Source organism: Nansenia antarctica (assembly GCF_963989245.1).
Source record: "Nansenia antarctica genome assembly, chromosome: 8".
Classification (NCBI taxonomy): Eukaryota; Metazoa; Chordata; class Actinopteri; order Argentiniformes; family Microstomatidae; genus Nansenia; species Nansenia antarctica.
In genome coordinates this window covers 47,600,086-47,627,201 of record NC_137678.1, presented here as the reverse complement: position 1 = coordinate 47,627,201, position 27,116 = coordinate 47,600,086, and the positions used below count along the sequence as shown (strand labels likewise).

Genomic DNA, 27,116 nt, shown 5'->3' with positions numbered 1-27,116 from the left:
AATATTTCTTTACAGTCCAGTTTATACAAATATAATAGGCATGTGTAAAATGAAATGTAATTGCACCAATCGGCATTTCAAAAGATTACAAGCAATACAAAGATCATTTACTTTTTCAAAAGTGTGGCTAAAAAGGAGAAGCTAGATAGAAATAGGCAAGGCAAGGCAAGTGTATTTGTATAGCGCATTTCATACAACAGGGCCAATTCAAAGTGCTTTACATACATTATTAAAAATACAGCAAGAGGAGGATAGTAAGAAAATAAAAATAACAAATGAAGATCATTGATCGGCAACGACACTATATAATTGTTTGCCTGACTTGCCATCGGATTTGGGCTCCTAATGATAGCTAAAAAGCAATACTGTTTTCTTATTTTATCGTATTAAAGTAGCAAAGATCACACATTTGCATTGACCGCCAGTCAAACTGCGAACTCGTCTACCACCCAGGAAGACATGACGGGAGTACCAGGACGCGTTGCTCTGAGTAATCTGTTATAAGGAAAATAAAAGCGAAAGTAGCCGCTCCTTAATGACAGTGAACTGACGGTGAGCGGACATCAAGGTGTCGACCACTCTGTGTGTGGTGAGATGGATCCATCTGAGGTGAGAATGTCGTTTGTAAAATAAATACAAATACCGCTACTTGTTGTCAGTGGCAGAAATCACCTGTTTATTTAAAGAAAGCAGAGATGTTTTGTTTGAAAGTAGCCGACTGAGCAACACGGAAGTCCAAGCGGGATATGTTTAGAAATGGATCATTCTTTCAATAAGTTTAATATGAGACAAGCACATCTGTTTTGACCTGTATTTTATGTTTGTGAAGGTGCACGTCTGTGAATAGAATCATTTGGTCAGCAATAGAAAAAGAAAAGCATCCGTAAATAGTTAGATGTTAATAATGGTTCGATATTCATTAATGTAAGCGATTAACTGGGGAAGTTTCATAGTGATAGCTATTAGTTAATTTCTTTACCCTATTCACCTGCCTTAATTTCTTTACCCTATTCACCGGCCTCTGGCAAAAAAAAAACGGGATTTTTGGGAGGGACCTGGAGGCTAAATTTTTCATAAAAGGTCCCTAGAAGTCAAATAAATCATCAAAACATGTTAGCCAGAGAGTGGTCACGGAATTTTGGTTTTGGACCCTACTACTAAGTGCGGTTAGACGCATACAGTATGTGCCTTGTTGTGACCCCGAAATCCCATTAAACTTTCTGGACACGTTTTTGTATCCCCGATAACGAATAGCATGTTGATGATAACGTAGGCTGGAGTAAAATCACAAATACATTTTAGGCTGTCTTGAGGAAAATGTTTATTGTTGTTTTGATACTTTCTGTTAGTCAGGGTATATACAGGAATCTTGAGGTTAATTTCAATACCTTCCTAAGACTTTTTAAAGACCTAGAAATTCACGAACTTTTACTAAAAGTTTTTAGGACTCAAACTATAATTCAGAAAATTACCTACAAAATTCAAGACCTCATAAAATCCTGATAAGACTTTTTAATACTTATTAAGGGTCTTGATTTTCCCAAAATGTATTTATCAACTTTTAATACTTTTCAAGACACCGCGGATACCCTGACATTGAGAGGTGTGGTGTCTCGCGCATCAACGTCGCGATTGAGGTGACGTCGTGTCGACCACATGTCCAACGAACTTCAGTCGACGAGGCCTCAGAGTCATTTTGATTAAAAGAAAACTCCTTTTCCAAACAGTGCCAGCAGTCTTGGAGTCAGGTAATCACCTAAAGTAGACGACTATTTATCCATTTTTAGTACTAGACTCTGAAATGGACGATGCCTCGTCGTGATTGAGAAGCATTTTTTCCAAACAGTGGCTTCCACCATTGATTGCCAATTAGCAAGACGGCTTGGTGTCAGGTGATTCACGTTGTACTTTTATGATTAATTACTGTTCATCACTCGATATACATTTAACCAAAGTAGTTTGCGTTATATCAACCGAAAAAAGTATAATCCTGGATCGAAATATTAGGCTAAAAGAGCAAGCTAGCTAGGCTCTATCATTGAGTTATCCTCAGCTGTGAAGTTAGCTAGCTATCAAGCATGTGGAACAACATTGATGTTTTGAGCAAGTTATCAACTGTGGGCTAATAACCGTAGCTAGCTACAGGCTTTGAGTCTAGGACAAAATAGAAATCTTGGTTCCCAGACTAGTACAGGTATGGCAAGGTTGGACAGCACTGGCGTCCTATGGCGATCTGGAGACTGGAGTCGCCAACGTTGAGGCCTTTACTTGAGATCACGTTTTGTAACGGAATAGTCAATGGTGAAGGTAAAGAACAATGTGTTATGATTCCAACATGATGTTTTGTTGTTGTTGTTGTTGTTGTTGTTGTTGTTGTTGTTGTTCAGCAGGATGGCTGATACTGATGTGATGAAGTTGATCCGGGCTGTCCTCCAGTCGGATAAAGATGGGGTGTCCATCGCACGCCTGCAGACGGACTACAGGTCTCTGACGGGAGAGTTCATCCCCCTCAAACGGCTGGGCTACCCCTCCACGGAGGCCTATCTCAGGAGCATCCCCACGGTGGTGCGGGTGGAGATTCGCAATGGAAGGGTGGGTACAGTAGCTAGCCACGACCACTTCATCTGTACATTACATTTATATTGACCTTTGGATGTTGTGTACAACATATAGGCTACTACACGTATAAAGATATAATCCTATTCACAGATAGTTCAGAAGTTCCATAGCCGCTGCTCATAAATTTGCTACTCAGTCACTTAACGCAGAATTGTATTATTATTGGTAACTTGATTAAATCTTTGGCCTCTGTAAAATCATCGCATGCAATACTGACATGCAATAATAGTTTTACGGTGTGTTTTTTTTTCTTCATGCCTTTTGTGATCTTCATACTACCGTAACTTGTTCTAGCTCATGTGTTTTGCGGGCGTCCTGGAAGAGACTTCACACATTGCTCAACTGGTAGCCCGACAGAGGACCTCCAAGAGGCCCGGCCGGTCACAGATTGTGAACTGCCCGATCAGGCTTAAACCCTCCTCATTCCTGTTTAACGGTAGGTAAAAAAATAAATAAAAATGGACTGACATATATAGCGTCTTATTCCAAAGCGCTTTACAATGGCCTCTCATTCACACACCAATGGCGGCAAGCTACCATGTAAGGCGCCGGCCCGCTCATTGGGAGCAATTTGGGGTTCAATGTCTTGCTCAAGGACACTTCGACATGTGGCCAGCTGGGGCTCAAACCGCCGATCTGCCAACCTTGTGATCATTAGACGGCAGCTCTACCTCCTGCGCCACAGCCTCCCCTATTCTTGTCACCGCCGTCCAATGAGAGATGGAGAAATGCCTCATTTGAGGACAATAGTTAACAATATGTTTCTGGCAGACATTTTGCTACTGCTGAACTATGGACATGGATGGTTGGAACAGAACTTAGTAACTGGGCTCTTGCAGGTCAGACAGTGAACTAGAAAACGAGACGGGCTGGCCTAGTTCAGCCAGTATTCCTCTGAGAACATCGGCTTTCTACAGCAAGCTAAGAATACAACTCCTTAAAAAGCCCTCTCTCCCTCTCGCTCGCTTGCTCTCTGTACAATATTTTGGTGTGTGAACAAAACCTGACGGGGGGAGGGGGGGGGGTAGTATGAAGCTTCTCAAACCCTGAAGGCTGTTGTCTCTCCTCCTTCCCACTTGTCTTCCAGAAAAGCCCCGGACATCGTCGTTGTGTCAACCAACGCACTGTGGGCTGTCTGGCAGGCTCATGACCCAGACATCTATGGGGAGACGGCCGCACATGAATAGAGGCTACGGAGGTCTTGGGTTCAACCCTGATGCCCAGCACAGAGGACCCATCATTCAGATGAAGAAACCACCTGTGCAGTGTGAGAGGTGAGGGGACTCAAGGACACACACAGACACACACACACACACACAGGCTCCCAGATTCTGGATTCAGTATTCACATTTTATTAGGATGTGAGGCTTTTGTCACTAAAATTGGAAGCAGCAAAGATGTGTCTGTGTGTGTGAGAGCCGAGAGGAGAGCAGCGGAGAGAGGAGAAAAAGGTTAATATTCCCCACTTTCTCTCAGTCATCGTTGCTTAAGTAACCTGCCCACCCTATTCCGTTCAGACATGGTACTCCGGACTGATGTGAGCATTAAGTACCTACTGTGACATCATGAGTGACCAGGCTGCTTTATTTCAAACAAGCTTTATTTCAAACAGTTTCAAGTTTATTGTGACATAAACCTGGCACATTACACAAGTGTAAGAGGGTAACATTCTTAGGCTTCGGTTCATGACTTGTGATTGCAGCACAAGACAATAAGGCAATAGGCATAATTCAAGATAAGAAGAAAAATGACAATAGTACAGAACATAATTGACAAATAACATTATTTACAATAAGTGACTGTGAGCTTAATCTTAGGTATGCATGGGATGTGCTTGTGGAGGATAGTCAATAGCAGTGCTCGATCGCCTTGGTGCAGTTGCCATTTGGAGCTCCAATTAACCCCAATAAACACTTTTAGCACCTTCTGATGACCGCTTGTAGATGCACTGTCTGAAGTTTTTGCTGAAAAATGAAGTCACAAGTCTGTAAACAGATATTCTGCTCCACCAAAAGAGTCTCCTACGTAAAAATTCTAATTTCTACTGGGTTTTTTGCATTAAAATAGCTATAGAGGCATGCAGATAGGCAACATTGCATAACTATTGATAGGAGTGTTGACATTTTTTCTTTCCAGAAATAATTTATTCGAGGTCTCTTTGGAAAGTCCTAATTCACTGCTTAATTGTCATACACAGAAAAACTGGGTGGTAATTTAAGGGTTAATGAACATGTTATTGGGGACAATTTCATCATACATACACAATATTATCGCCGTATTGCAAACATATAAATGTGAATTTTAGTCAGTGTGTATGGATGCAAACGCACACACTCACACACACACATTTGTTTTTGTAATCTTCTGTGTCAGAAATAGGTTTCAAATTAGATACCTACTGTAGTTCACAAAACATTTAGTCTATTTGATGATACAAAGCAAGTTGCTCATGTTGATGGTGGCACACTTCATATTGATGGTGACACAATCTCTCTGTCTTTAGTCCAGACAAGAGGTTGCCGCTACCTTCCGGGCCATCAGGTGACCATCAGGATAAACCTGCTGGTGAGTGCGACCCCATTGTCCACGCACCCCTTTATATAGGCCTGTCCCAACACTTTTTAGATTAATCATTTCTTTCTCCCCACTTTAAGTCAATCACTAATGTAGACTACCCACAGTTATGGGTGAGGTAATCACTAATCTAGTCTCTTCCCACACAACGTGGAGTAAACTATTACTAGACTAGTAAAGCGTTTTTGCTGCTGTTTTCCAGCTCCCTCCCCAAGGCCAAAGAACATCTACGACTACGACCAAGAATTGGTTCAGAGTCGCCTCATAGAGGTCCTGACCAAGTATTCTTGTGGTCTCTGGCAGTCCAAACTGCCCACTGTGTACCGGGAAATGTTCTGCCAGGAACTACACGGCCAGGCCATCATAGACATGGAGAACTGGACGCATATTTGCTCAGTGAGTATGACTGCAACAATTACAATATTGATTACTTCCTTACTCCTCTTCATCCCCTTTGGGACATAAGGCTTCAATGAGCTCTCTCCGTTGCATTCGGTCCTTGGCAGCATCCTGCTCCTTTCCCTATGACAGGTTAATCTGTTCCAGCTCTTGTGTTTGCACAGTTGTGTCACAGTTCTGCGCCAGGTGAACTGAGACTGCCAAAGGCCCCTGGCCTGAGCTAGATTACTCTTCCATCAACTGGTGGATTGATGATTCACTTGCTTAGTCAAATGTATTGATTGTAAGTCGCTTTTGGAATAAGGCGTCTGCTAAATGCCTAAAATGTAGGTGGTTTTGGGCCTCCCAGGTTCAGTGTTGCTTAGAGGAGTGAAAGTTATGTTTCAAACACACTTTCTTGCAGGCCAAAGTGCATTTGGTGGACACTAGTATCGCTTTGTAGTATTGAAACATTTCTCTGCCGACCTCTACCTCAGCAGTGCGTGTGCTTTTCATTTCAGCGCCCATGTTAACGGGTTAGAGCAGCCATACAGCGCGCAAGGTGCACGTCTCACGCTGGCTGCCGCGACACACCATCTAGAGATTTTGATTCTCACCATTATTTTCTGCATGCAATGCATGCAAAGGCAAACCTCAATCGACAAAGATAGGGCTGGTAGTAGCAGCTCTGCTGTTAAAGCTGCACTGCCAGTACGGAAGCCGCAAGCATGAGAGCCGCAGCAGTTCCGCCATGCACACACGCTGCTGAAGTAGAGGTCGGAGGTGCGGTTCGAGCTGTGATGCCAAGTATGAGTATTTGAGGCTGGTAAATACCCAGATACCAGTTAGAACTCCATTGTTCACCCAGATATAGAAATGTCATTACAGTAAATCATAAATCACAGTTAGGTTGTGTTAATGAGATCTTGTGTCTCTGCTGTAGACAATCACTAACTAAGGTGACACTTTGGCCCACGTTTCCTCTCCTTACCTCTATGCTTAAAGTAAGTACAGTACAGTACAGTAGATCATATAAAGGACCCAGCAGTTAAATCAAAACTAGTTTTGAATAGAACAGTCTGTGTTAAGACACACTCCACCTGTGAAGAAGTTGCCAAATTCATGTGAAGTTTTCAGATCATGATTTGAGTTGTATGAGAAATGTGCAGTTGGTGTGAGTTATGAGTAGAATGACACCGCTTCCCCTAACTTATAACTGATGCTGTGACTGTATGTAAGTGGAGGAGGTGTTGGAGATGTCTGTATTTTTCTATCTTTTAACTGTGCTGGAAATGCTTGGATGTGTGCCACTGTCTGTTGTGTGTGCTCTTTTGTTTTAACATGTAACCTGATTTCTTTTCAGCCCCCCCTCCCCCTAAGAGGCTTTTGTCTTTTGCCAGGCCGCCAATGTAAATGCCTACAATGCCTGCCTGGTTAAATAAAAAATTAAATTAAATTGTGTTCCAGATTGAATGGGTCAGCAGCACTAAACGAGACGACCGACTGGTTTTCCCCCTTCTGTCCAAAGCCCCCAGCATCACCCCTCCAGCGAAATCAGCCACTGTCGGCACAACGTCACAAACCCCTCCTACCCCCCCCTCCCAGACGGCTGCAACAGTCCCACCGGACATTTGCCTCAAACTCAAAGAGCTCCTGTCCAAGAACATCCATGGCCTGTGGGCCCACGCCCTCCCCAAGCTCTTCCAGGAAACCTTCAAGACTCCTTTCCCCGAACTAGACAACCTGTCGCTGCTGCTGGACGCGTGCACCGTGGAGTACCCCTTTCTTGACAACAAGAAGAAGGCCATTCTCTACGCCCTCCCCACGGAGGACAAGAGCAGAGCCCAGCAGGTCCCCCGTGCCACCAACCCCCCGTCGGCCAGCCCCCTGGTGCCCCCGCTGGTTAAGCCCAAGGAGCAGTACTCCTCTGTGCTGGTGGTGGAAGCCAGCACCAAAGATGTCATCATCAGGTAGATGCCAAAGTTCATATTGTGAGGAGGAGCGAAAAATTAAATATGGATCAGGCAAATACATTCAGGTGAACTGAGACTGGTGATGTGTATAAAGTATTTATGACTCTGAAGGTCAGAGTCATTGAGCTTCTCACAGTGGTAGCCAAACATTCTGAAGAGATGGTTCACTTTTTTTTGTACATTTGCCTTTCTATAATATATCTGTTGCCGTCGATCTAGATGGTTTTTGAGTGCATGTTTCCGTGAAGTTATTCTTCCTGCGCGGCAAAACGTCATTCGGGGGTTTTGTAAATGTGACCCCAAAGAGAAGAGTTCCTTCAAAACTGCGCCAACCTTGTGTATGTACCATGATCCTCAGGTACATAGGCAAGGAATATTCTGACGCCCAGGAGGCGATGGAAGACACCATGCAGATACTCTACAGCCGACTCGGCGCACAGAAGCCCTTACTCAACCCTGCCGTGGGGGAACTGGTTGCCGTGAGGTTCGAAGGTGGAGAGGAGGTCATCCGAGCCCAAGTCGGTGAGGTCACGAGTGACGGTCAGGTCAAGGTAAAGTCTTTCATACCCTATTTATGCCAACATCAGTTGGGTGAACATAAGAACCCCAGTCATATTATTATAATGATAATATCATCATCAGTCATATTATACACACAGTTTAGTTTTTTTTTCGGGCTTGATTTGGACGTCTGTTGTGGGGTCCTCTGTGGCTCGGTTGGTAGAGAATGGTGCTAACAACACATAGGTTTGGGGTTTGATTCCCGCTGGGACAATATAAACAGGAAAATGAAATGTATGCACTCGCTGCAATATAAGTTGCTTTGGATAAAAGCGTCAGCTAAATGGCATGTAGTAATAATAATAATATCATATTAAACGCATTGTAAGAAAAGATCCGTCCCTTTAGTGTTGAGACAGCGTGGTTGTCCATAGACCACTGGTTTGTTTAGCTGCGTTGACAGTTTAAACAGGTATAGACAGTTTACTCATTCTCCTGGGTGCTTTTCAAGCACCCGAGTCTTGAGTGAGGATTTGACCCATAGCAAGCCTCCAGGAAATCAAATGAAAATATTTTAATTGTCATCAGTGTTGTATGATTTCGTAAGCATTGCTTATCATGTATGTATGTATACGTATGTACTTGAGATAAACGTTGCAAAACATTTAAATAAAGGTCCACTGCAAATCCAAGCCACTATTTCTGACCAGGCGTAATCTTGCCCCTGCAAGGTGTACTATGTGGACCATGGATTCTCAGAAGTCGTTAGCAAAAGCAGGCTCCTCCACCTGCACAAGGACTTCTTCCAGTTGCCATTCCAAGCTGCCAACTGCAGCCTAGCAGGTAACTTACAAACCTCAGTTTCTGACGCGTGGACCTTCGGAGCGTATCGATGAAGCAATCATCCTCTTCTATTGCTCTGTTCTCCTGAGTGATGTCTGTCTGTGGTGTTCTCTCTGCAGGCCTGGAGAGCTTTATGACAGAGCCTGCTGTGCTGGCGGCTCTGGAGTCCCTGGCGGTTGGTAAGATCCTCCTGCTGGAGACTCTGGGGAAGGACGGGGCACTGGTGGTGCTGTACAACACGTTGCACGATGTTGATGTCAATGTCAACGCTGCCTGTCTCCTCGCCCTCCAGGATCAGTCCATGGCAAGCCCTCTGCAGGTTGGTAGCATGTCATCATCCGGGGACTTGCTTTCTACAGCAGGTTAGGTCGTAAACCAAGGAGCTTCAGTTAATAAGTAAAAACTTAAGTGCCGGGGGGGGGCGCAGACAACTTTCCGAATAATTTCAATAATTTCCAAAAATGTATTTGAATAAATAACAATAATTTCCAACCCTAGGTTGGACTTCCTTCGCTCCTAGAATCTCAGTCGAGAGATTTGAAATTCTGGTTTTCAAGATCTCAAGCTAATGCAAATATGTTTTACAAGCCTACAGCATTTTCATTCATCGGTTTACTTTCATAAACGCCAATGGAATAACCAAGGGTACCTGCTGAGCATTGTGATGTTACATTAACATTTTTAAGCAAAAAATAGGGACTACAATACATCTTTAAGAATCGATGGTAATACATTTACACATTCAAAAATGGTTTCACAAATTACTGATTGTGGTGAATCGTGTAATGTGGAGCTTTTGTGTTTTCTCTTGTAGGTCAACAGCATGTACATGAAAGTGTGTGTGACCAACATATGCACTGATCAGACCATCTTCTGCCAGCTGCCCTCACGAGGGCAGGTGAAGCTGAATGACATTTTGAAGAAGATTGAAGCCTTCTTCATATCCCAGGTAGATGAAGACTGGTACACTAGCATACCATTTGTGTTTTATTGTAAGTAGCTTATATTGAAGTTGGACCGTTGCTGTGGGACAGGTCACGTCAGAGTCGTTGGTGTCGAAGCCGTTTTGTGGAATGTGCTGCCTCGCCCGCCACAATGGGAAATGGTCCAGAGTGGAGGTACTGTAAGAGTCCCTTTTTCAGAATTAAAATTAATTGAATTATTCAGCAAGATTGGACATTTTTCAATGATTTCTATGATAATACAACACTGTTCTCTTGCCCAGATATGTTCATGGAGGTATGTAGTGTCTCCACCGAATGCCACGCATGCTCAAAAACTATGTTGTGTCCCATTCTCCTGTGTCAGATCACCTACCTCCACTGTGGTGGCAGAGTTCTGGATATTCGGTTCGTTGACCTGGGAACCCCTGCCTCTGTGGAGGTCATCGAGCTAAGGGAGATCCCCACACCTTTCTTACATGAGCTCATGGTCATCCCACACCAGGTGAGACAGCCACACACCAGACGCCGAAGCGACACCCACAGACTTCAACTCTTATTTTGAAATGCTAATTCTTTTTTCCCCAAGAAATGTGGTTACCTTCTCAGTTGGGCATCGTAGAAGTGTGCTCTTGTGTCTATAATGTGTGTCTAAGCGTGTTTGAGTGTCTAGAAAAGCTATAAGTCTAATGCAGTGGTTCCCAGACCAGTGTTAATATTATTATTATTATTATTATTATTATAGGTGATCAAGTGCTGTCTGGAGGGTATGTCAGTGGGGAGAGCCTGGCCTCCTAAAGCTCTCCTCTGGCTGAGAGCTGCTGTCCACAACTCCACGGACTGTAGCATAAAGGTAATTCACACAGTTGTATCTTTACATACAGGGTTCCCACGGGTCCTTGAAATCCTTGAATGTTTGTGAATTTGAGGAAAAAAATCACGGTCTTAAAAGTTTTTGAGAATAGACATGGGTCATTGAAAGTGCTTGAATTCCCCTCTCTCTCTCTCTCTAAAAAAAATAATATATATATATTCAAAAATGTTTTACTTAGCTTAGTCTCTGTATTGCTTAACTTTACACATATTTCACATATTGTTTTGCTATGCTGTGGTAGAGAAGGCAAGAGACCATCTAGTGTTCACACATTCAATCTCTTTTTAATTGTTGTCTGTGAGCGCATAATTCCTATTACTCATCTAGATCTGTCTCAAACTATGCCGTGTTGGGTCCTTGAATTTGAGGGAATTGAGTCTTGAAAGTCCTTGAAAGGTGCTTGTATTTGATGTTTCAGAAGGTGTGGGAACCCTGACATATTACACATACATATATATATATATATATATACACACACACTTAATAGTGTAACAAGTGTGGAGAATGATAGCCAAACACATGTATTATCTTTCTATATCTATCTATTTTTGGACAAACACAGATATTGTTGAAAAGTGTATGTACTCAGATGCACAGTTCGTTTAAGATGAAGTTCTTGCTCTGCTAGGAAGAAAGTTACAGTGGTGTAACTAATTTCAATCCTTATAGTGGAGCTATATCCTATATCTATACTTTTTATGACGGGCTAATTTTGGATTTTTGTTTTTTCAACCCTTCTTCTCCCTTCTTTCTGCACTTCAGATCTCCAAGCTGGATGAAGCCAAGCTGGTTCACATCTACATGTTCACCTCTAATGGCACTCCATTAGAGGTGAAGACCAGCATCAACCACCAGATGGCGCACTCTGATCTGTGGAAGTGGCCCAGCCAGAGGAACCCTAACCCTCTGAGCTCTGGTGGTGGTGACTGTGACCTCACCAAGATGGTGATGGTGGAGCTGTCCCTGACCAGCCCTGTGCCGCACCCAACCCCAGCCCAGGGATCAGAGGGGTTGACGGTGGACGAAGTCGCCCCCAGGGGGGTCACTTCGGCCAGGGGACAGTCGCTGCGGCTGCCCCCTCTCCTGGAGCTTCCTCCGACGGACCAGAACCTGGATATCTATGTGTCTGTGGCCTGTCACCCGGGCCACTTTGTGTTTCTGGCCTGGCAGGATCTGCATAAGCTGGAGGTTCTGTTGGGAGAGATGATCCTCTACTACAACAAGACAGAGGAGGGGACCAGAGTAGAGGATGTGAGGAAAGGAGAGATCTACGCCGCCAAAATGGAGAAAGAGTGAGTACATCAGGGGAGGCTGATGGAGGTAGAAATCAGAGGCCAGACTCATTGTAGGCTAATGCATGGAATAAGAAAAACAACAACAACAACAACAACAAAGAAAGCCGTATGGTTTGTTTATAGATTACATCAATTGTGTTTTGGGGATTTTCCTTAATACGCTAAAACGCTGAATAAACTCAGGAAACATCATAGCTCTTTCGCATTCCTTTTTAACGACGATGCCGTTGGCGATCAAAGAGCGTTACTCCGTCATTACTAAATGTATAGTTTAATTCGCCTTGAAACGTTAACATAGTGGTGCTGGCAAGTTTACAGCATGGCACAGTGCCACTCTCGCCTGCTTCGGTCCTCCACACAGCCTGACCTGGAGGCCATGACCACATCTGCAGTTGGGCATGCGGTTCAACTCCCAGAGGCATTTGACGTCTTCGATTTTTGACCCTTCAAAAATATCAGCTGGTTTTAGAAACTGTTGCCTTGCACTATATGTTTAGTCTCTGACAAACAGGTCCAGGGGGGTATTCCATCAACGTCGCTAAAGGAAGGAGGCTTATTTTGATGCATCTCATGAAAAAATAAGCCTGGATTATCCTTTAGCAACGTTGATGGAATACCCCCCTGGTTTATGTTATACCTTCTGATAAGTTATGGGCAACAAAACAATGACGTTTATTTTGGGAGATTTTCTGACGCTCTCCCTTCCCCCTCCTTTCCCAGCTGGCACCGGGTGGTGGTGAAGGGGCTGCTGCCTAACGGCCTGGTGTCTGTGTACGAGCTGGATTACGGAAAACATGAGCTAGTCAGGTGCACCCAGCTGCAGCCTCTGATTGAGGAGTTTAGACAGCTACCCTTCCAAGGCATCACTGCACAGTTGGCTGGTGAGTGGACGCTGAGATATGATGGCCCTGATTCATCTCATCATCATCATCATCATCATCATCATCATCATCATCAAAGAAATGAGCTGAGTGTATGATTGATCACATTGACTGTTTTACGTAATTATGGCAGATAAGTCACATTGCTTAACTTAACACATATTTCACAATATATTGTTTTGCTGTGCTGTGGTAGAGAAGGCAACAGACCATCTAGTGTTCACACATTCAAGCCTCTCTTTTTAATTGTTGTCTGTGAGCGTATAGTTCCTATTATATAAATTCTCATCTAGATCTGTCTCAAACTATGCCGTGTTGGGGGTCCTTGAATTTGAGGTAATTGAGTCTTGAAAGTCCTTGAAAAGTGCTTGAATTTGATGTTTCAGAAGGTGTGGGAAGTCCCTGCTGAGAGTAAATTGATGAATTGATTGCCGGTTGATAAATAAGACCGGTCTTTGGCATTCCCCTGTTTTCCCCTCCTTTATCTGCACTGAGCTTACTAGACCCCCCCCCATCCCCCACAGCAATGTGCTTTCATCAGCCAGGTCTATCAGATCAGTGTGTGGATCAGCCAGGTCTGTCAGATCAGTGTGTGGATCAGCCAGGTCTGTCAGATCAGTGTGTGGATCAGCCAGGTCTGTCAGATCAGTGTGTGGATCAGCCAGGTCAGCCAGGTCTATCAGCCAGGTCTATCAGATCAGTGTGTGGATCAGCCAGGTCTATCAGCCAGGTCTGTCAGATCAGTGTGTGGATCAGCCAGGTCAGCCAGGTCTATCAGCCAGGTCTATCAGATCAGTGTGTGGATCAGCCAGGTCAGCCAGGTCTATCAGCCAGGTCTGTCAGATCAGTGTGTGGATCAGCCAGGTCAGCCAGGTCTATCAGCCAGGTCTGTCAGATCAGTGTGTGGATCAGCCAGGTCAGCCAGGTCTATCAGCCAGGTCTATCAGATCAGTGTGTGGATCAGCCAGGTCAGCCAGGTCTATCAGCCAGGTCTGTCAGATCAGTGTGTGGATCAGCCAGGTCAGCCAGGTCTATCAGCCAGGTCTGTCAGATCAGTGTGTGGATGAGGAGACAGGAAGCACTTTTAGACTCGTGGGATGCAACAACACCAGTGTTGAGGCAGTGGTCTGGACACCTCAATCTAATTTCAGGAAATGTAACAGTGTCATGTGATCAGATCAGGCTCATCTGATTGGCCTCTTCCTCCCCAGGTGTCGAGCAGAGGCAGTGGTCGGAGGCGGCCTCCATCGTGTTCAGGAGCCACGTGGAGAAGAAGGGCCTGGTGGCTCAGATGGAGTCGGTCCAGGACGCAGCCCTGCCCTGGGACAGGAAGGTGTCCATCTTTGTGGTGGACACGGCAACAGACACGGACGTCTGGCTGCACCACATCATGGCTGAGTTCCCCCAGGAGCTCAGTACCGCTGCCTAGGACTCTCTGGTCTGTGTGTGTGTGTGTTTTAAAAATAATAATAATCTTATTCCAGAGCTGGGTGTATTGTTCTGTTTTCAATCCCTATTTTCAGTTATTTAGCACCAGCTTTTGTTCTTCGCACATTAAGCCATTTATCTCTTTGTTAATTTAATTTGTGGCTGTGTTATTGTTTTAGTGTGTTACTTTATTTGTTTCCTTTTTTCTGATCCTTTAGATCTTTAAATGCCTGAGCTTTTGCTGTGCACTTGTTTTTCTTTTTGCATGATCTCCCACTACTTAAAAAATAAAATGCCGAAATTGAGTGAATGTGGAGTTATACAAAGTTTTGTGCTTGGAAGGCATTATCATATTTTCTCATTCTAAATGATTGTTATGAGTAGGATAACAAATACATTCCATGCTTTGCTTGTTCATTTTATTAATATTCCCTGCTTTCGAAATGTCTTCCATAATTATATTTATTTTCGTAAGATAATAGAGTAGCCTAAAAGAGTATTACTTATTTAGTATTAGCGTTGGGAGAATTTATTGGGCGACGGATCCGAGTGTTATTTGGAAGAGAGAAATATACAGCACAGTTAGCATTTGTTTAGAAAAGTTCTATACAAATGAAGGTATTATTGTTATTTATTGTTCTATGCGCGCTTGCCTCGGACCGAAGCAATGACATCACTGGAGTGGCAGGCCAGCGAGGGAGTGTACCGAAAGTTGACTTAGCCTTTGAGGGAGTGTTACACACAGTACGCCAACCACGGAAAGAGAAGTTGAAAGGAAAGTTGAGTATTTAATTTCAGCCCGAGTTGTCAACATTATAGGATATCCGCGCGTGCCATGAATGTTTTTGTTTGTTAGTTGCGAGCGTTATTTTCCCTTGGATGAAGCGACCCCATAGTGTGACTCGACCGGTCCGAGAAGGAACCATATCTGGTCAAAGTATTCGTCTGTCACAACGCGGGACCCGTTTGCTATAAATAGATTTGGGGTAAGCAGTGGAAGAGGTACGTGGATATTGATCTCCTCTTGCAATAGCGGACTTCATCTTGACGACGTGAGTCTGTGCGGTCTTAACACACACATACATACATGATAACATTTGAAAGATTTGGTCATCTAAGACCCTGACCCTCACCGATGCTTTCAATGTGTCACCCAAACTACTGAAACTTCTAAAACATTGATTGTTTTGCCAATAGCAATTCATGCTTTTAATGATTAAAAGCACAATTACTGGTATATGTTTATGCATTTGGTCTGTCAAGTACCGTATTTTCCGCACTATAAGGCGCACTTAAAAGCCTTTAATTTTCAAAAAAACCGACAGTGCGCCTTATAACCCGGAGCGCCTTATATATGGATCAATTTGTGAATTGGTTGATCCATACTGGTTGTACACGGCGCTCAAGGCGCTCTGTCAAAATGTTTCAGTGCAGACAGCCCCCCCCCCCCCCCCCCACACACACACACACACACACCATACCCCAGTCCTCACATAACGCCTGCCTTTAGTTTTGCCTTTAGTTGATTGATTAACGCGTTGAAACGTTAGTTAAAAATGCATGACTCTTAAACAGATTCGTGTTTGAAATCAATCAGCAACACACGTATGTATAGGGTCAAACTATAGAATACTGATAGGCCTATGCCTTACGATTTGTTGCATGAGAGTAGTAATAAAGTCCACTTTATTTTTTTGAAAAACTTTTCATACATCATGTTCCTTTCAAAGTGCTAATAATACTAATAGTAGTAGGCCTACAGTAGTTGTAGGGGACGGGTAAACCCACGGAGCTATGATGACTGAAGGCAGGGTCCACATTACATCCACCGTGTTGCATTGGTATAGCCTGATAAAGCCTATAGCCTATAAATAACGCCTCCCTCTCTTAGTGCCCTGGGAGTGACAGGGGAGCTGTTTCTATCAGCTGTCCCCCCATTGGGGTTTAGAAGGCAGGGAAGGCTTTGCAGTTTGACCCACAGACCTTCAACTCCTCTCTCTCCACCGTGATGCAAGCGGGTCGGTGGGGGTCTGGTCGGGCGGGGGGGGGTGGGGGGGTGGATGGACATCTATCACCTCAAGGCAGTGATTTGGCCGACTTTTGGTGTTAGGTCACCGTGCAAGGGTTGGGCCTACTCCAAGGCCTGTGTTAACGCCAGGTACAAATATTCCCCAAATACCCCCCAAGCAACACCTATTAGTGTGAATCTGGCTCAAGGGTCCACTTTTAATGTGTTAAACAAATGCTCATCTCCCAATGCTACTCTCGCCAGGTGAAGTCGTTTAGTTTGCAGGTGATTAGTGAACAGTGATACTCAGTTCTAATGTGTCCTCCTGGGTTTGGGTCAGGTCATGCTGTTCTAACCTAGATTATTACAGGGGGGGGGGGGGAGGTGGGTCCGGAGCTGTGTTGATCAACTGTGTCTCCTTGCTTTTTTTTTTATTTTTAAACAACTCGACAACAAGACAGGTACATTATAGACAATAACGACACATACAACACGGCACAGTACAATAAAACAAGAACCGAAAATAAACCACAACAAAATTAAAATGACGACCTCCCACCCCCCCCCACCCGGGATCCAGGCTATTCGCTACATCAAGTGGAGCTTTTGAGGCTCAACGAAATTGAGTTCCACATCTCCAGTATTGGCTGTTTTGCCCCGTGCATCCGGGCTGTTGATAGCTCTAAGTAGACTATGTCTAGGTAAGTTAGGACCCAGACTCTCCGAGAAAGTGTATGGGGAGGCTTCCAATGTGTGGCAATTAACTTTCTCCTTGCTTTTGTTGTTGATGCCTACAGACTTCCTCCCAGGGTCTGTCTGTCTGGGCACTGCGTTGTCGTTCTGTCTGTTTTGTCGGGGGGAGGTCGGAGGTCGCTGTGATCGGGTTGTGCCGCTGCCATGTCCTTAAAGAATTAGGATTAATGGCCAACAGCTCATAAATGCTGGAAGCTTGCTATGCCAAGAGAGCTAGCAAGGCTGTGTGTGTGTGTGTGTGTGTGTGTGTGTGTGTGTGTGTGTGTGTGTGTGTGTGTGTGTGTGTGTGTGTGTGTGCGTGCGTGCGTGCACTTGTGAGTTGCTGTCGTGTGTGCATTAGTGCGTGGGTAGTATCAGTGTGTATGTGAAAGAACCCACGTTTTCAAGTATTTCTTGCCTTTTTTTAGTTAGTTTAGTTTTTTAGTTTATTTATTTAGCACACAAGAAATTGTGCAAGGAGGGAACGAAGCCCAGAAGGCTTGTACAGAGTTCCACTCCACGTCCATATCATTGTTTCAAATGAAAATCAAGGGACACTTACTGCACGTCAATAGGAGAAAAGAAACCGCAAACAAAATCATATCCATCGGGCAGAAAGGTAGGATAGCACATACAGAAGTTTCTTTCAGAAGTCATAACATAAGCATTGTTATTTAGCCATGTTTAGGAGTCAAACTAATGTCTAGCTATGACTACTGTATTGCATGTTAGCACCCCTGCATTTGTAGGTGCTGAGAGCCAAGATAAGGTATCAGTCTATATGGACCTGTTTCTGCACTAAGAATAGCTACAGTATAATGCTTAACAGGTCTGGGAACTGTCTTTGTTCCATACTTGGATAGTGATAGTAAAAGCCCTGCAATTGATATTTACCGCATAAAGATACCACCATATCTGGCTATGCGGTACCCACCATATCTGGCTAAGTGGATCTCTATTTCAGGCTCTCTTTTAACTGTTTAATTAGGTTTGACCTTCCTGGGAGATATGCTCATTAGTATTTATGTCTGTGCTTTTGAGACATCAACACTGTCTACGAGGATAAGTAGTTCCTAGGGGGCCTGCTGTAAAACCAAAAGGCAATGTTGATCAGAAAAAAGCTTTTTGCACGCCTGAAGTAGTCTGATTGCTGCATAGTAATATAGAAGTTAAACCACCAACTGCCAAAGAATTCCGGAACACTCACCACCTAGAATGCCAATTGTTTTATGTGGTGTTTGCCAAGCAACAATACTGGCTACACAATTAAGCATCATCATTTATGCATAATCTTGGGTGAATAAAGCCACTCTTGGCACTCAATTTGGGTGACTTTATTCACTTTTGTCCTCTTAGAATGCCTTGTTACCTGCCGGCATAAGGCAGAAGGACCAGACCAAGAAGGCTCCCACAGGGAGCTTCGAGAGAGACAACCTGCTGGCCCACCTGGAGAAGCAGGCCAATGAGCATCCGGACCAGGAGGACCTTGTGCCCTTCACCGGGGAGAAGAGAGGTAGGAGGCCCATCCAGACACTCCCCAGAGAAGGATGTTAAATGTACATCACAGAAAGCTAGCATCCACGCTCCGTGCATTGTTGTTTTTTTCTCTCACATTTTTCTTCAGTTAAAGTGTAATGGAAGAGGGTTTTGTGCTCAAAACGACAAGAAGAGAGGTGCTGCCTTAATAGTCCAGCACCTAAGAGAGGTGCTGCCTTAATATAAAAAAACGTCACGTTTCCGTCCCCGGCGACCTTCATCAAACAAGCTTGTCCGTGAAATTAGCATGCATAAGAAAAAGGAAGGTGGTGGCGGAACCTCCTGTGCCGAGAGGGGTGTGGTCTGAAGACGGAAGGGCCTAACCACCTGACCAATCTCTGGCACAGAGGCCTGCATTTGTCCTTGTGTCAGGACATATGCCACTACCAACCTGACTGAGCCTGCCTATCCGTCAGGGCCTATGGCCAACTGGCCCGTTCCGTTCCCAGGTCCAGACCAGGTGAGGGGGAGCCTGCTGGGGAGCAGTCTGTCTCTTCTACTGCGGTCCCTTGCTCTACCCTGTCCCCTGAGGTGTGCTCTTGTGTCTTGTCCCACACTTCCCCCCACACAGATTCAAAAGCAATGATGTAAGCATAAGGCTAGGTGGGAGTTTCTCCCCTCAACAGACCTTTTGAAGGGAGCGTTTCATACCGTACCTTCACTCCAGGCGATACACTGTGACACTTTTTAAGACGTGTTCCTATTTATTTGACCTAGATTAGCAATTTAAATGTTTAGAATATAATGGAAGTGGATGTGGTCCAATATGTCTGGCCCAAAATGTGACCACATCCACTTATTGGAAATTGTGGAAGTGGAAGCTGCTAAATTATGTGGAAAAATCTAGGTTTGTGGTTAAATACGGACATTTTGAGGAAAGGGTAGAGGATTGAGGATAGAGCACCAGTCGCTCTGGTCTGACAGCCGCCACTGAGCTGGCTGGCGCAGGGACAACCAGGCTGCCAGAGGCTGGGTCAGGTGAGCTGACCTGAACACGGAATGACCAACTGTCTCCATGGCTTCAGCTGCTGTCACACCCAGAGAGCTCACAGTTTCTGATCCAGGACCAGACCTCTGACACCGCATTGTAGGTTTACACACACACACACATACGCCCACACACACACACTCACACTCACACTCACACACACACTCACACACACACACACACACACACACACACACACACACACACGCCCACACACACACTCACACTCACACACACACACACACACACACACACACATACGCCCACACACACACATACACACACACACACACACACACATACGCCAACACACACACACACACACATACACTCACACAAACATACATACACACACGTGCACACACACGCACACACACAGATGTCCCCCTCCAAGTGTCCATTCATAGCCGCTAATCCTGAGTCGTTAGCCGGTGTAGAGCATGATGCAGGGGGGCCAGATGCCAGGGATTGCTGGGAGTAACAGTAGCCCCCCTCGGTCCTGTAAGAACAGATTTTTAGAGCCCCCGTGAGTCAGGATTGCATGACGCAATGTGTATTAACTACGTCGTTTCCATGGTCAGTTGTTGAAAACCAAATGGGAAAGAAGTAGTGACTAGAACACCATGGGCCGGTTTCGGCCTAGAGGCTAGAGAGGCCCGGCTAGCGATCAGAAGGTCGCTGGTTCGTTCCCCGCCCCCAGGAGGGAGCTCTATGTGCCCTTGAGCAAGGCACTTAACCCCTAATTGCTCCAGGGGTGCCGACTATGGCTGACTGTGTGCCTAGAGCAAAAAAGACCAAATTCCAACAATGGATTGTATGGCAAATAAAAACATTCTTCATTCTTCCAGGGAAGGCCTTCGTGCCTAAGAAGGTGGTAGACCCCATCATGGAGAACGTGACTCTGGAGCCGGAGCTGGAGGAAGCCCTGGCCAATGCTAGTGATGCTGAACTCTGTGACATCGCAGGTAGGGAGAAAGATAGGAGAAAGACACACCCATACAGTACACTGAGTACAATATGTACTTATTTTTTCTCTCCCTCCCTCCCTCCCTCCCTCAACTTTCTCCTCTCTCATTCTCTCTCACGCAGGAACACTGACACACACACACACACACACACACACACACACACACACACACACACACACACACACAATCATTTACAGACACTCCTACATTCTGTACATTTGTGAAAGACATTGAATTTGTATTGTGAATTGAACATACTGTTTTGTATATATTTCTCTGCATTGAGCTAAGGAAGTAGACATACTGTTGGTGAATACCTTACATATAATGTAACGTGTGATTGGACTTTCACTGTATGGTATGCACATTTGAGTTCTACCAGTGTCTAATCTGTTATTTAATCTAAACACAATGTTCTGTGTCAATTAATCTTCTCTGTAGACACTGAGGATCCTTAATGACCGCATAACCTTTTTGGTAACAAGACCTACAGTGGCTTTGTGTCGATTTCTGTCCTACTTCCTGTCACCATTTCCTCACGGTTAATGCTAAGTGGGATACTTGGGACGGCCTGACTCTGACCTCACTCCATTGAAGTGGAGATTTTAAACTGGTTAGGTCAGGGTTATGGGTTAGGGTAAAGGTGAGGATTGACCTAAGGATCCCACTTAGCATCTACCATTTCCTCTTTGCATGAAGAAATGCTATATTCATCCTAAAAAAACCACCACCACAGTCTCTCCATCAGTAATCCTCTGCTCTCATTTCACTCTGCTGTCTCCTCTAGCGTTCCACCCCTCCTCTCCCTGTGTCCCTCATCCTGACATCCTCTTCCTCCATCTTCACCCTCTCCTCGTCTTCATCATACCCTCCATTAGTGTCTCCTCCTGCTGGACATGACGGTTGCGCTCTCTAGGACAATAGACGGGGTATCTGGATGCCTGCCCATGCATATCCTGCCATAGCATTTTCTTCATGTTGTTGTCTGTCGCCATTTTATTTGGATACTGCCCTCTAGTTCATCTGCATCTTCTAGATAATGAACTGCAAGTCTGTTGCTATGCAACAATTTACTAAGGTTAGGGTTAGGTTGCGGGTTCAGTTTAAAGGTCAGGGTCAGGGTTAGGGTTAGAACTTAGGTTAGTGTAAGCGTTAGGGTCATGTTTAGTGGACAGTTGAAGAGTTTGTTGATAGTTAAGTTACAACATCTAGGGCTGGTTTCACAGACAAGGCTTAGGCCTAATCCTAGACTATAAAGCATCTTCAATGGAGATTTTCCATTGCAAGTGTGATTTAGTCCAGGATTAGGCTTAAGCCTTGTCTGTGAAACCGGCCCAGAGTAAACTATCTGCGGGGGACTGTCCAAATAAAGTGATTTGATGTGAGTTTGATGCGGGTTGGTCAGGTAAGCTTGCACCTCCCACGCTGACCCCATAGAAAAACAGAATAAAATCAACATTCCATGGCGAGTGAGCCGGCCGCCATCTTTGGTGTACCATTCTTGAGTAAGGCACTTAACCCTAAGTTACTCCAGGGAGACTGCCCCTGTAATCTCTAATTGTAAGTCACTTTGGATAAAAGCGTCTGCTAAATGGTTAAAATGTAAATCGTCGTGTTTAGTTTAGTTTGCCCACTCCTGAGTCACAGTAAATGGTGCCTGGCAGTTTGCTTGCTTGGAGTGATTCAGCCCTCTCAGATACTTCATTGGTTTGCAATTAATAATAGCGCCAGATGAGTCACTGGCTCCATGGACTACTAAAAATGGACAGCCTGTTCTCTGTTGTTTGTGTCTGTAAAAACAACCTGTTCTCATACACTCTGTCACCTTGACAGATGAAAAGATGTGCTGGCTGTTTTTTTGGGAAGTGCTTTCTTTCTGCTGTTTTTCTGCTTTCTTCTTGGCTCCCTGTTTTGACTCTGTTCGTTTGTGCTTGCCTCAGAGCTGGTGCTGTACCAAATACATCTGAACCCACTGGCTGGACGAGTGCGCGGAAGATAAAACAACCCCAGAAATATGCATAGTCTATACACACAGTCAAGGTATTTCTCCAGCAGGAGAAAGGCTGGTGGAGGTAGCAATCGGAGGACCGTTTCATTGTAAGGCATGGAATGGAATGACCGATGGTATTAAACACTGATTCCATTCCATGCATCACAATGAGCCTGTCCTCTAGACTCTTTATACCGTCTTCATAGGGCGTACACGCTCTGGGAAACAATGTCTGTATCGAGTGACATTTGTAACAATGACAATTGCTACTTGAACAATGCCCTTCGTCGTGATCTGCATTGCGACGGTTGTTTTTGGTGTGTGTCGTGCTGTGATGTGAATTGCTTTGTGTGAAATGTACTGGATGTCTGGGCTGATGGTTTTTTTGCGTGGGATGTTTTTGAGTTTGAACCTGCTCTGAAGGCCCACTTACTGTGTCTCTGCTCTGGTGACTCGGTCAAGTAAACATAATCCCAACTGAAGGAAGGGTTGGCATCCACCCACTACCTTCCCTTGGATCTATTCCCCTCTGGTCACGTCATTTGACCCACTCTCTCTCTCTCTCTCTCTCTCTCCCCCTCTCTCTCTCTCTTCCCCCCGCCCCCCCCCCCCCTCTCTCTCTCTCTCTCTCTCTCTCTCTCTCTCTCTCTCTCTCTCTCTCTCTCTCTCTCTCCCCCCCCTCTCTCTCTCTCCCCTCCCCCCACTATCTCGCTCTCTCATACTTTATTTTTTCTCTCCTTTCTTCCTATCACTCCATCTCCTCTCCTTCACCACCAGCCATTTTGGGCATGCACACTCTGATGAGTAACCAGCAGTACTACGAAGCCCTGGCCAGCAGCAACATTGTCAACAAACAAGGTTTAAACAGTAAGTGGGATAGCTCCTGGGAACTGCCCTAATGTGATTCGTCTGTTTATCCTATGTTATACTTACAGTAAACCTTTATTGTAAACTTGCAAGTGGCAAGACAAATGGTGTAAGTTGAACATAGAGTTAAATGGGCCAAAGCTGTAATGCATGCTTCAGAACAAATAGCTCCAATTGAGAACTGTTCTCAAGTTTGGTTATCGCCTAATAATTCTTGCAAATTCATATTTAATCTCAGTCTTTGATCTGAACTATTTGTTATTCTGTTACCTTTACTTGACATGCTGTCTCTATGTTGTTATGGAGTTTCTTAAAGGAGATGTTTTGCTTTTTAGAGAAGGCAGCTTACTTGCCCCATAAAAGTGATTCAGTTAGATCTAAGGCGAGCGTGGCTGTTGGCTACATGCTGAGATTCCAAAATAGCACACGTACATGCACTCAAAAACAGTCTGGATTGTTCTACAGCACTTGCAAAGAATTGAAAAAACAATGAGCCATCCCTTTGAAAATGAAATGACGTTTTTGATAGATTTTTCTAATGAGTTTTCTACATAGTATAGAATGAATAGATTTAGTATATATGAACCAAACAAGAGTGTGATTTTCACTCATAGTATGCCATGCCCGTTGCAGGTGTTATCCAGTGCGCCCAGTATAAGCCCGTCCCTGACGAACAGCCCAACGCTACTGATGTTGAGGAAACGCTGCAGAGGATGAAGAGGAACGACCCTGACCTTCTGGAGGTCAACCTCAATAACATCAGGGTAATTCTGACCATTGATGTACATATGCATGATTTATGATATAACACAGTACAGTAATACTATCAACAGGATATGGTTGATAAGCCAGGGGTCGGGGTCAATGCCATCAGTGTAATGGAAATTCCAAGGCGAGATCGGTCCATCACCCGTTTAACTACCCAATGTTAGACGTGTAGGTCTGTATAGCAGGCACAGCCCTGCTCCACCCTGATGGAGGCCTTACAGCTGAAAACAGCAGTGCCAATAATAGTTCTCTACGAACGACGTCTTTTCTTTGACAAAAGTATTTTCTTGTCACTTTTGTTTTCTAGAATATTCCAGTGCCTGTCCTGAAGGCCTACGCAGACGTCTTGAAAGAGAACACGGCCGTAGAGCGTCTGAGTATTGTAGGAACCAGGAGTAACAGCCCCATAGCCTTTGTGAGTGACTTAACTGTACACGGCTGGTGATTCATATATTTCATTGGAGACTTTACAGAAGTCCAAACACCACCACCACCCGCGGCATCGAATTGCTAGCTTTTCGGTGGCGCATATTTTTTTAACATACCTGACACCAAAGCAAATTCCTGGAAACCATTGTTTGCCGTGGCAATAATGTGTCCGGTATATTTTCATTCAGTGTCCCCCGTGGGTCTGTTTGTGGTAGGCCCTGGCTGATATGCTGAAGGTCAACACCACTCTGAAGAGTCTGAACGTGGAGTCTAACTTCATCACAGGGACAGGCATCCTATCTCTGATAGGGGCCCTGCAGTCCAACACAACTCTGCAAGAACTCAAGATCGACAACCAGGTAGGGACTAGTTGGTCTGTCTGTCTGTCTGTCTGTCTGCCTGTCGGGAACTTTAGAGTGCCTAAGCAGAAGCCTTGAAAGACAATCTGTCTGTCTGTCTGTCTGTCTGTCTCTTTTTATTTATGTATTTATTATCACTCAATCTATGAATGTGTCTGTCACCTTATCAGATGCCCTATACTGGCTAGCAGACACAGCTTATAGAGAAATATTCAGTTTACAGTATGTGATGGTGATAATAAATATCTCTCTCTGGACGGATTACGGTACTTTCAACAAGTTTGAAAAGCGTTTGCACTAGTGTGGAGTTATTTTCAGAAGGATAGATTATTGTATTAAAAATAAAAGAAGCTAAATGTTATATTAGAGACTTAATATGGTCATTAGGCCTTACTGTACATCTAACAAGTGAAATATGTCCTAACATAGTAGGATGAATATCACTACTCCATGCTTCATATTTGTTTATGTGTCATACATATTTGGCCCCACTTTGTTCAGAGAGTTCAGGTATTTGGGTAGTTAGATTTAGCTTGATCGTGTTTTCAAAGGGTGCTTCAGGTTTAGGGTAAGGGTTAAATGAATTAGAGGAACAGTTTGTCTTCATAGTTAGTTAAACAATCTACCAACTATCTCTAGGGCACTATCCAAATATATCTACCTGAATAGTTTGTCTTGATAGCTGATAGATTGTTTAACTAACTATCTCTAGGGGACTATCCAAGTCAGATGTTCCTGAGAATCTTCATACGTCGTCATTATGCTGCATCGTAACGCGTGTGATTCGTCGTTCCCCCCCGTCTCCAAACAGAGCCAGCCGTTGGGGAACAAGGTGGAGATGGAGATTGCCAGTATGTTGGAGAAGAACAGGTCGTTGCTCAAGTTTGGCTACCACCTCACCCAGCAGGGCCCGCGCCTGTGGGGCTCCAACGCCATGATGAACAACAATGACCTGGGTGAGATCTTTGTTCCAGTCATGCTACAGTACCACTCATTCACTAATGCAACCATCCTAATAATAATAGTAATAATAATAATAATAATAATAATAATACTAATAATAATAATAATACACTGAATTCATATTGAGCTTTTCTAAGACCCAAAGATGCTTATCTTTTCACACAAGTCCCACAATCACTCACTCTGTCTTTCTTAGTAGACATCTCACAATTTTATGACATCCTTTTCCTCCATCCATCCTTTTCCATTCTCACATTTGTACGATCCTCAAAAACCCTCACTCACTCACACCTCAGACCTTTGAATATTATATTATAGATTTTGTTTTTAAATATAAACTTTCCAAGAAATGAAAAAAGCATTGCACTCATGGAACTGAGCCTCTCCGTCTGTTTGAGTCGATTGTAATCTAACTTAGTGCACCATCAGAGCATCATAATTTTACTGTAACTCAATAAGGCAAGGGGGCAGAGCCAATTCCAGGGAACATAAGTTCCTGGCTGTTTCGATCTCGTCTCTCTGGAAGATGACATCATCAAAGCTGAACTGGTGTTCCTGTGATCCGGAACAGCTGAGCTGAGGCACTACCAGTGACTAATTTAAAGCTGTTTATAAAAGGAGCATCACAGGACATGCCTGTGTTCTTGTACCAATGTTGCTCCATACATCAATACTATTATTACACTGTGTGTCTGTATGATTTTACGACTCTTCTTGAGAAGATATGCATGAGCTGCTCTTGTAAATTATTATGATTAGTGTTTCTTTTAGAATGTGAAAAGCACACTCATTGTATACAGTTGTATTTAATGTCGGTCATCGTGTGTACATGCTTGCGCGCGTGTGTGTGTGTGTGTGTGTGTACATGGGTGGGCATGCATTTATCTGTATACCACTGTTTTGTTACAGCTCGGATTGTTCGATCTGACTCAGATGGTTCCTTTACCCTCACTCTGTCCGTGCCAGAGTTGGAGAGGGCGTTTGGTAAAAAGTTCAAGAGCAAGTCCAAGTAAAGACAGCCATTTTATGAATAGTCTTTCCTCTACAGCAGTCTCTTGCTTCAGCAGTCTCTTGCCTACCCATTACTACCTGCGTCTTCCTCTCCTTTTCTCCACCCCCCCTCCTTCCTCTCTCTCTCCAGCAGTGACCTTCTTTAGTAGCTCTTAAGATCTTAAGTAGGCCTTCATTGTCAGGGGCTTGC

The 27,116-nt window shown here is 44.4% G+C and overlaps 2 protein-coding genes across 2 annotated transcripts; both read left to right on the top strand.

The window, feature by feature from the left end:
• Nucleotides 1–2,391: 2,391 nt before the first annotated feature.
• LOC308164303 (tudor domain-containing protein 7B-like) lies at nt 2,392–14,308 on the top strand (the record flags this gene model as incomplete). The annotated part of the gene is made up of 14 exons (XM_080538432.1): nt 2,392–2,592; nt 2,914–3,055; nt 3,707–3,893; nt 5,409–5,589; nt 7,177–7,541; nt 7,903–8,095; nt 8,777–8,888; nt 9,008–9,207; nt 9,703–9,837; nt 9,923–10,006; nt 10,197–10,334; nt 11,466–11,995; nt 12,719–12,879; nt 14,091–14,308. 14 exons carry the CDS (start codon nt 2,392–2,394, stop codon nt 14,306–14,308), a joined length of 2,847 nt encoding a protein of 948 aa, XP_080394558.1.
• A 2,241-nt stretch (nt 14,309–16,549) lies between these two features.
• Nucleotides 16,550–26,928, top strand: LOC308164302 (tropomodulin-1-like; the record flags this gene model as incomplete). Its single annotated transcript, XM_080538431.1, has 9 exons — nt 16,550–16,579; nt 18,404–18,560; nt 20,420–20,536; nt 23,307–23,396; nt 24,030–24,160; nt 24,472–24,579; nt 24,809–24,952; nt 25,764–25,908; nt 26,825–26,928. The coding sequence occupies 9 exons, from the start codon at nt 16,550–16,552 to the stop codon at nt 26,926–26,928; spliced, it is 1,026 nt and encodes a 341-aa protein (XP_080394557.1).
• Nucleotides 26,929–27,116: the final 188 nt, after the last annotated feature.